Genomic DNA, 10,333 nt, shown 5'->3' on the forward strand with positions numbered 1-10,333 from the left:
GCAAAAAACAAAGGCCCACACTTGAACTTACCTAGGCAATAAACACTGTTTTAAAACTCTCTCTTCTTCTACTTGAGTTACGGTTTTTTTACACTACCTGGACAGCACGTTTGATGCATTTAAAGAATGTAATACATTTGCCTTCACAGACACTGGAGCGTTCCATTCACTTAAGCAGCATATATAACCAGTGCACCAGTATGAAACATCCCAGCAAGATTAACAAAAATCAAGACACAAAATTAAGAAAAATTAAGAAAGTTTAATGATCAAATGAGCTATATACATTGATGGCACATGACTTTCATTCAGTTATCCCCCTTCTGTAGCTGGAAGTTAAGTTTGATACAAAAATATCAAGTCAATAGTACCCCAGGGGACGAGAAAAACCAAACTAAAACCATCTGTTGTTAAAGTGCATATTTGATGCAAGTTACAGCTAACTGCAGTCCAAGGGTCTCAAAGGATTTCAACCCATCAGACAGAGAATATTGTACAGGAACATCCCAAATTAAGAGCACAGGAAACTTAAATAATAACTGATATTTTATGTAAAATATCCTTGCATCTCTTTCCACCATACAATCTTTAAGAATTCTTTGACATTCTGCAAGACAACAAATTCTGCCTTTCTATCACTCTTCATACGCATTTCCTCAGGAGATACTCAGATACAAGTTCATTTAACTACACTCACCAGACCAGCGTTTTCTTAGGTACCTTACTGTTTCTTCTGCTTACTTCCTTTTTCCCTCTCAAACTCAGCTATTTGATTGAATATGTTAACTAAGTTCTGGGGCAGGTTTCTTTTAGTGCCACTCTCTGTTGGTGCTGTACCATTTAAAGACATTTCCTCGTCTGGTTCCTTTGTTTTATCAGTCTCCTCATAACTTCTTTTCCTATTCTTATCCTCACTTTCATTTTTATGCTGACTTAACACATGCCTATCACTATCGTAACTTCTATCACCTTCATATAAGCAGGTGCTAGAATACGATCTGTACTTTCCCACTGACTTGCCAGAGTAGTCAGACCCTGCTGGAGACATATAATACCTGTCTTGACCTGAGCCATGTTTTTTAAACTGCTCTTTTCTCCCCTCTGCATCCCTTTCTAATTTCCTAAAATAACGCATCCTGGGTTTATCATCCGACTTATGATATGAACCTGAAGAACCCCTCCAACTGGAGAAAAATCTCTCTGTTTTACCATATTTTTCAGTTTTGCTACTACTTGGCAGAGTTCTAGTGCTACTGTAAGAATCTCTTGAATCTTCAGACCTACCTCCAAAAGTGTCTTCATCATCACCTGAAGTCCTCGAAAAAGAACAGTGTCTGTCTTTCTCTTTTACCTCTGTTTTTGGACACACTAAGCTGTCCTGCCTTTCCAGCAGTTTTTCCACTTCAAAATTTTGGTTAAGAAAGGAAGCAGAGGTATCAGCCGGAGGCGAATACCACTCCTCTTTCCTAATCTGATCTTTATAATGGGAAGAAGCTCTAGATGAGCATTTTTTGGAGCTGCGGGCAGACTCTGATCTATTCCGACGCTTTTTCCTACGTTTCTTGTGATCAGAGGAAGAGGAGGAAGAAGAAATTGATACATCTGATGAAGAATCACTTGATGAGGAGGAGGAAGAGGAGGAAGAAGTCGATACTTTTCTTTTCTTCTTCAACCTAAAAAATGTAATTAACCTGTGAGATAATCTTCAGTATCAGGCAAAAATTATATGTAGAAAGCAAATCTGTACTCCCCAGAGTCTGGCTGAGATTGGACTGTAAGGCATGAATGGAAACTAAGCCTGACCTGGCAAGACGATTTCAAATGTCATTTCATCAAAAAATTAAGATTAAATCCACCGAACAGTTTGTTATAAAAGGCATCTTTCCCAGTTTAACATGGCATTACGCTTTGCAAATACTTCACATTGCAAAGTATTTTTTAAACAACTTCTCTTCCACATATATCTCCATTAAAGGTTATATGCACTAAAGGACACTACCCACAAAAAAATTCTGGAGGAAAAGCAGCTTACCTAGGTAGAATTTCTACCTAGCTTACTGTTGGACAATCTGTTTGGAAATGGATCGTTCATAGTCTTATCTGCGCTTATTGCCACACAATCAGTATACTGAATACGACAAAGTTACCTTTTTTCTTCTTTTAAGAGCTTACGCAATTTTTCTGCACTTGTTTCTACTTTCTTTTCTTTCTGTCTCTCTTCTTTGGCAGCTTGTTTCTCCCTCATTTCCAAAGATTTCTTTTTTGAACCCAAGCATCATAAAAAAATTACATTAGAAGTGTTAACACGGGTATTTTTCCCCATGTCCCCAACCCCATTCAAATGTATAATTACACCAGGGATGTTTTACCAGGATTCCCAGATCAAGAATTAATATTGTTCAGGAGTTTGGCATTGGCCATTGTGATAATCAGGTTTACATTAAGGACCATATTGCAGTTTTTATTCCATTAAAAAAATATGTTTGACCAGCCATTGCAGTGGTACCCGTGATCCAGCACACCGTGAAGCATGGAGCCCAAAAGGTATAGATAGAATATGCAAGAAAAACACAGTATTACCAACATAGAGAAAAGAAGAAAAAAGAAAAAAAAAAAAAGAGAAAGAAACATTTGAGGGAAAGTATCATTATTGTAGTTTACAAGTAAAACATGGCAGAACCCATTTTAAAATGTATTCAAGTTGGCCATGTTTGAATACAAACCGTTTTGTAACAATTTCACAGACCAGTTTGATGCATAGTTTACGTAAGAAATCATGTTCCAAGGGTTTGTTGGTGATGAGCAGCACCAGATGTCAGATACAGCAACAACGGTCCAATTCAGAAGAAAGTGCATTGGAGAAAAACACATAATCAGTATTACAGGAAAACATACTTCAGTGTTGTTTCAGCCATTCTAGCACAACAGTGATAATAATCAGACTTATGTATTAAAATACAGGTAAATGCAGAAGAGCATCTCACCAGATGAATAATACTTAAACCGCTTAAGGTAGAGATCAGAATTCTGCCATCTACAGCCCTAAAGAGTAGCTCTATTCATATTCAGAGTGAGCAGAAAGTCTCATTATCGTTTTCAAAACTTAGCAACTATCGTAACAGATATTATAAAGGAAACCCTCAATTGCAGTTAAGGCTATGCAAACCAACAAACAATAGCTAGCATCATGTTTTTTATCTGCTGCATCAATGACCCATTATATCAGGAAAATGCTGAAGGAGAGTAAAATTTACCTCCTACTGGTTGAGAATATTTTCATATTTTTAACTGACACCTCTTTCTAAAGCAGCCATGTGTGGACAGTGCTCAAACACCATACAACGGTTTATCTATGATGTAGTTCAGTTTTATTAAAAAGATTGTCATATCTCCTCTTCCCCCTTCTTTCAACACCACCTGTCAGCATTATGGCTCCACCAACTGAAGAAGTGTTGATTAAGGCCATCTACCCCAGTCTATGTACTTCCTTACACGCAGAAGCACAGAACAAAACAAGCCTGTTCCTCAGTGCTCTATTTTACTCTTTGATCCTCTCTGGAAGACAACACAAGTAAAGGAGGTAAATAAAAGAAAAAAGACAACTCAGATTAGCATAGAGACCCACCAGGGCTCACCTGGGAAACATGCTGCATGCAACAGAAGAGAGGAAAAAACCAGACAGCAGAAAAGAAAGCTAAGATACTCAAAACTGCCTGCCCACCCACCCTCCACCTCCTGCTGTTTTGCTTTATATCACCTCCTAATTTCCCCTCTCATGTGATCTTCCTGTGAGTTAGCTTTGACTAGTGTTACTCTATCTTTTCATAATTACTCCAAATGACAAGGATCTGGCTGGTACTACGGTGTGCAGTGTTATTTGGCTTGCCTAAGTGTTTTACACTTTGCATGTTTGTATTCACAGAATGTTTTAATTTAATATTATTAATCATGCTTGTGTGATGGAATATTCTTATCCTTGCTTTAGCTGACAGGGTTAACAGGCTTTGCTCTTTCCCTGTCTCCACTGTTTGGCATTTCTTTACTATCCTGTTCAAAACAGTGGAGTCATCAAGAGGTACCTTTCTTCTGGTAGGTACAGCCATAATGCTCACTATAGAAGATTTACCGTGGAGAAGGGAAGCAGAGAATAAGACAAACCATCAACTTAAACTCTCCCTGTTCAAAACATTTAATATGATTTTTGAAGTTCATTTATTGTCATTGAGAGCACTATATGAAGAGAAAGTAAAGAATCACCTGCATATGCTTACGGAGTTTCGTTAAGGCCTCTTCTGCTTCCTGAAAAGTCTCATCCAAACTTAAGGCTTTTTTATAGTAATTCTCAGCATTTAGTAGTTTGTCTTCCTCTTCCAACCTAAAATTCAAGGGACAATTTATATACAGTTAAGCCACAGGTTTTGACAAGTTTTTTTCTTATTTTTAGGACTACCTTTCTTATTTGTACTATGAGACTACCACTGCATCCCTCCAAGACCCTAGCTATCATCTTAGCCCACCTCAGTAAAGAAATAAAATGGTATTTCTGACATGTTATTAACTCCTAATCATCATCGGTAATACTATTCTTTGAAATTTCAATTCCAGTTTCAAAAATACGCTCTCTTCTTAACACAGGCCTTAAAAGAAATCTATTCCCTGAATATTCACAAGTGAAGTTTTGTGTTACAGTGGTTAACCAGTATTTCAGAGTAACAGAACATCATTTTGTTACAAATAATTTCTTTAAAAAACCCAAACTTACTGGAATACATTCAAACATCTCACAAGACTTTATACAAGCCTGGTATCCTACCAGTGAAAGGATATCAAGGACTAAACCTTAAATATTTTGCCAGGATTTTAACTGGAACAGAGGAGAAAGTGTAAACCAACTGTACAAGCAGGTATATTTCCAACAAAGACTTTTTTTTTTTCCCCTCAAACACATAGCCAGGAAGGAAATAGCCATTCTGTGTCCTAACTAGAATGGTATTAAAAAAATATTGTGAGAAAAATTGTTAACAACGAAACAAAAACACAACCCCAACACTTACTGCCCGCCTCTTTCCACAAGTGTCTGACAGAGGTATTTTCTTGCATTTCTATGGGTAGGACAGTTTTCTAAAGCAATTTCAAAATCACCTATGGCTTTATTCAGACTTCCTTTTGTTGCATACCTAGAACAAGAGAAAAGTTGCATGGATTTTAGTGATGTTTCTCTTTCACAAAGTAGAAAAACCAATGAAACAAGCAGACTTACAGAGCTCCACGTGCTACCAAAGCTTCAACATTTTGTGGATCAATTTCCAAAGCCTTGTTGTACTCATTCATGGCTTCCACATGCCGCCCAACCTTAAAATAATCAACCCCAGCCTTCACACTGGAGAAAAATATTTAGAAAATATTACGCACAGGTAGCCTATGCAGATCTTATACTGTTAATTACTCACAAATTATGGTTCCAAACAAGCGATAGGTAACAAAACTTGACCTTCTTATCATGTACTTAACGCTGGCATTTCAAATTAATGCAATATTGACGTAATTCCACAACAACATATTGTCTTTAATCCAAAACTGTAAGGCAATGGAGAGCATTTCTGCAGTACTACTACATTACACTATTTTTCATTTATGGAATGAATATTTAAGCACTTTTCTGCACAAAACTCTATGTGTGACCTACCACCGTTAAACTGGAACAGGCTTAATTATATCCAAAGCTAAAAATCACCATTAGACCAACGACACAAGGTGAGATGGGTAGATGGTACACACTGAAACCAGTTCATCTCAAACTGAAATATTTTGAGGTTTTATATTTCATATTACCCAAACCTTTCTTCTACATTTGCCAAGAGATTAACATATTGGAAGATAATTGATATGAGTTTCAGAATTTTTTATTGCAGACTTTTTTTAAAAATTAAAATTTATATTTAACATTATAAGCAACTCTTTCTGCAATTAATCAGAGTTGCAAAACACTATTGTTTTAAGAAAAACACTGCTTTGTTAGCACAGAAACCAGAATTTCTGAGGCTTCACTCAGATTTTTTTTTTTTTTTTTTTTTGAGCTGGTAGATTCAAGAGAAGTTTTTCCACAAAAAAAAGTTACATTTTTAGGAGAGAAATCTTTCTTACTTCTGCCTCCTCCACTCTGTAGCACGCCCAAATACACTGCATAGCATAAAAGCTATAGCACCTATCCAGAGCTGCTGTTCCACATGCAGCCAGGGAAATACATTTAACTTCTCAAAGGCAGCAAGTGCACTTGTTACATTTACAGTTTAAGGCTTAAATGGCATGACAAGCAGTATTAAGTCATTCAACATCCAATTATAAAATGGAAAATTGTGTACTTGGTATTGTCACAAATCTTGCTCTCATCTCATCAATGGGCCAGCATATTACAAATATTCTAAGAAGTTCTCCCTTAAACCTGACACTTATTTTGGAACTAAGTCTCGAGACTTTATCTACCATGTACCCACTTGTCAGTTTGGGTTATTTTCAAGAAAATCTTCCTGGTTATATCAGTATATGTGCAGTGCAGAAACTGGTTCAATGTCTATATATTTTCTTTTAAGAAATATAACCTGTAACCTAACTAACAATAAGCTCTGACAAGAAAAAGTATTGCATACCATTTCAAGGCCCAAGATGCAGATTGCTTTCTCCTCAATGCAGGGGCAAAATCTTCTTCATTGAAATTTTTACTTTAAGGAAAAAACAAAAACATCAAGTTGGCCTTCTGAGTCTACAAAATTAAACGTACAATATGTAACGCAATTGAAATCAGCTGAAGTATTATTTATACAATGCCTTACTGCTTTCCCTCAGTCAGGAATGTTCTTTCTATTTCTGAAACCAGTTTTTCCCAGCCCATTCTAAAAGTGCTGAATTGAACTAGTACAGCTACAGCACATTTAATAAAAATATACCATATTCACACCTGCTTTGGGGCCTACTATATATAGGGCTCACAACATCAATCAATGGATATGTTTGAGCCTATTTTACTAAAGGGGTCGGATCTATTACTAAAATAAGCATTGTGAACAAACACCTGTCAGAAAACATTAAAACTTAAACATCCTGCATTTCAATCCAAAGATGTTGACAAAATCTAAGCAATAAATGCCTAAAGTATTTGGTATCAAACATTTTGTGTGATAAGGTGTCTTGCTTATTCAGAGCAACAGAATTTCAAATGTAAATGTTACTCTAGAGGAGTGTGCTTTTAAATATTTAAGGTCATGTAAGCTGCAGTCATGCAAATCAAAGTGAAAAAGATTTCAGTATAACTGGTCTAGGACTTCCCCTCACAAGTCTATTTCAATGGATTAGAATAATCTCCACAAAGCTACAGGATAGGAACAATGTAAAAATCACTTACATTTGAAGACTTCTCATCAAAGACGGTGGATTTGATTCACTTAGTCCTAGTTTTTCTGCTAAATATTCAACTAATGATGGATTAGCAAATCCTGGGGAACGATGCAAAACCTCTTCGAATGTCTCTGCTGTATTAGCAACTTCCATGCTTCGCCTTAAAAAAAAGCACCAATGTACACAAACACAACCTCACAGACACTATACTGAATTTTACGATGCTTATGTTTAGAATAAAAACGCCTATATTGATTTTATTACTGCTCACAAGCTGTTCTCTTTTACAAGCATGTATTTTCTTACTCTTTAAGCAACCCTTACATCCTTTAGCCTAAGCGAGCTTCTGAAACCTATTTTGGCACCCATCTAGGTATCTCCAGGACATACAAAAACATGACAAAAATTGCAGAGATAGCTGTGTCCTTCTGTCTTCTAAGGGTAATTTTAAAATTTTAAGAATTTCATATTCCAGTCTCCCAAGGTTTCTGTTTCTTGGGTTTTTTTTGTTGTTTTTGTTGGGTTGTTTGGGTTTTTTTGTTAACACAGTCCCACAGTGACAGCTACTTCACTCTGCTTTTTGCTTTCCTTACATTTTGGGAAAGATGCTAGAAGACCAACCACACCTGACATATCCAGAAACAAGTATGTTAAAGACATGAACAACAGAAACTATGTAATCATCCAATTAAATCAGAAACACCATTGACAAGTTTAAAGAACAGTCTGTCAAAGATGCTCTTCAGACACACTGAATACATCTAGCAAGTACAGCTGAATAGCATATTCTTACTTATAATGTAATGGAAAGTCATCAGAAGTAATTACGCCTAGTTTTGTACTGGAAAGATTGGGTGGAAGAGCTGAGCTGTAAAGCGACACTGTGAGCTTCTCATGGTAACGATCAACATCCTTGATTGCAGCTATAGAAACAATAAAAGTTAAGATAAAATTACAGAACTGTCTCAAAACCGAAACAAACAGATTCCTGACAGCTTTTGCAGCTACTTGCCTCGAATAAGGTCTCCAGTTTGATAATAAGATAAAGGATCTCCATGGTTGCTTTGAGGAGGCACATCTCTCAAAGGACAAAGAGCCTGCAATAGAAGAAAGTAGGAATATCATAAACAAAACCAAGGGTTTTTTTTTCTCCCCAAGATTAAGCCAGAAGAAGATTAGTTTAATCTTAATGCACGTCAGAGCTGTGATAGTTAAAAGCATGGCTTGGTTCAAATAAAAATTTATGCATCCATGAGCGATGAACTCTTCAACTCAAAATAAATAAATATTGAGTATGGGTCACAAAAAGAAGCGTTTGCTGACTCAGCAAAGCATCATAAGTTGTAGACAAATTCAGATACCACCCACCATCCACCATCCCAAAGCTCAGTTCCACCTTCACCCATACCACTCCATTAAGAGATGCAAGAAGCAACTAATACATTAAAAGGTTACTACTTATCAAGAATAAAATATTGATCAAAGACATATCTTACAGTGATTTCTAAATCTGAAATCTCCCGTATGACACCACTTCCCAAACAAATCAACACCATGAAAAAGCCAAATTCACGAATAGAAGTAATCCTCCCAATCACGATATCACCACGTTCAATGTCTCGAAAAAATAATTCTCTCCTGTCTTCCCTGGGAACCTCCATGAACCGTTCCAGGGGAGGCATAACAGCATAATACTCTGCAACACATGAGACAGTCACAGTTATGAAACAACCGAGCTACAGCCTGAAAACACAAAATACTTCACGATAGCAAAACGTGTTAAAAACTGATTTATTTGTACTAACAGGAAGTTTGTGCACAGCCTATAAAAAGCAAGAGCAAAGATTTTCACCCTGTTTTTAAAAATACTGCTAATTTACGTGCAGTATCCTTACACTACCCAGCGGGCGTTACAGAGTGACACCTTTGCAGAGAATCCGCGGTTCACCCGTGAGCAGGCTTACCTTCATTTTCTTCAATCGTGTCGGAGAGAGGTCCATTGGGCTTCCACGAGTGAGCAAAAAGGAGATCAGCTTTTTTGGCAATGAAGCGCTTGATCTCGGTGTCAACGCTCGCGCTCTCTTTCCTAGGGGAAGGAGAACCCGGTGAGAAACACCCCGCGGCCCCCTCACGGCTCGCTCCCCTCGACCGCACAGCCTCGGCGCCCCTCACCAGGCGGCCGGCGGGTGCGGGGCCCCGCGGGGCGGCTCGAGGGTAGTCCCCGGCGGCGGCAGCAGCCCGCGGAAGTCGGGGTTGTCGTGCTGCTCGGCGCGGAGCAGCGAGAGCAGCGCGGGGCCGTGGTAGCTCAGCGCCTGACGCAGCAGCTCCCGGTCCATCCCGCCGCCGCCTCGCCCGGAACAGGAACCAGACCCGGAACCATCCCCCGCCCGGCCCGACGCGACAATACGGAGCAACGCGCATGCGCCGTGCGGAGGGGGCGGGGCCAAGAGCGGGGGTGGGACCAGGCGGCCGCAGCGCCCCCTGGGGAGCAGGAGGACCGCTCTGAGGGGCAGCGGCACGGGCTGCTGCGGGGCCCGTCTCCAGGGTTCCCGCTGCCTGCATTTAAAAAGTACTGCGAGAATAATAAAAAATAAAAACTAAAAGGTAAAAATCACACAGATGGCCGGCGACTACGTACATTCTCGGCAGCGCCGAGGGAGCGGCGCCCGGTAGCGGCCGCGGGCGGCCCCTGACGGCTGTTCCCGCGGCGGCCATGTCGGGAGAGGGCGCTGCGCCTCCGCGGTGCCTGCGCCGCGCTCGGCTGAGGCGGAGTGCGGCCGTCCCGGGCCCGCGGCGCGAACCGCGTCCCTGTGTACCAATAGCGGGATTGCAACATGCATTTTAAAAAGAAAAGGCAGTGCTTCCTCACCAGTGTATCTCGTTCTGAGGAGGCGCAGCCTAGGTACTTCCCGCGAAATACATTTTTCTGGACGTTAACTGA

The 10,333-nt window shown here is 39.5% G+C and overlaps 1 protein-coding gene across 1 annotated transcript; it reads right to left on the reverse strand.

The window, feature by feature from the left end:
• Positions 1-242: 242 nt before the first annotated feature.
• TTC14 (tetratricopeptide repeat domain 14) lies at positions 243-9,728 on the reverse strand. Its single transcript, XM_050902572.1, has 12 exons — positions 9,565-9,728; positions 9,357-9,478; positions 8,889-9,088; positions 8,405-8,489; positions 8,186-8,315; positions 7,400-7,552; positions 6,648-6,719; positions 5,261-5,380; positions 5,055-5,177; positions 4,258-4,375; positions 2,148-2,257; positions 243-1,673 (listed from the first exon to the last, which is right to left on the reverse strand). The coding sequence occupies exons 1-12, from the start codon at positions 9,726-9,728 to the stop codon at positions 722-724; spliced, it is 2,349 nt and encodes a 782-aa protein (XP_050758529.1). The 3' UTR covers positions 243-721.
• Between the last annotated feature and the right edge of the window lie 605 nt (positions 9,729-10,333).

Source organism: Gymnogyps californianus, chromosome 10 (assembly GCF_018139145.2).
Source record: "Gymnogyps californianus isolate 813 chromosome 10, ASM1813914v2, whole genome shotgun sequence".
NCBI classification, from domain to species: domain Eukaryota; kingdom Metazoa; phylum Chordata; class Aves; order Accipitriformes; family Cathartidae; genus Gymnogyps; species Gymnogyps californianus.

Excerpts from the sequence above, each read along its gene's own strand:
- TTC14 (XM_050902572.1), bottom strand. The coding sequence starts at position 9,728 with ATGGACCGGGAGCTGCTGCGTCAGGCGCTGAGCTACCACGGCCCCGCG. Across the intron at positions 5,381-6,647 it reads GCATCTTGGGCCTTGAAATG|TGTGAAGGCTGGGGTTGATT; the intron begins GTATGCAATACT and ends ATTTTTCTCCAG. Across the intron at positions 4,376-5,054 it reads CTTGTGGAAAGAGGCGGGCA|GTTGGAAGAGGAAGACAAAC; the intron begins GTAAGTGTTGGG and ends CTTGAATTTTAG.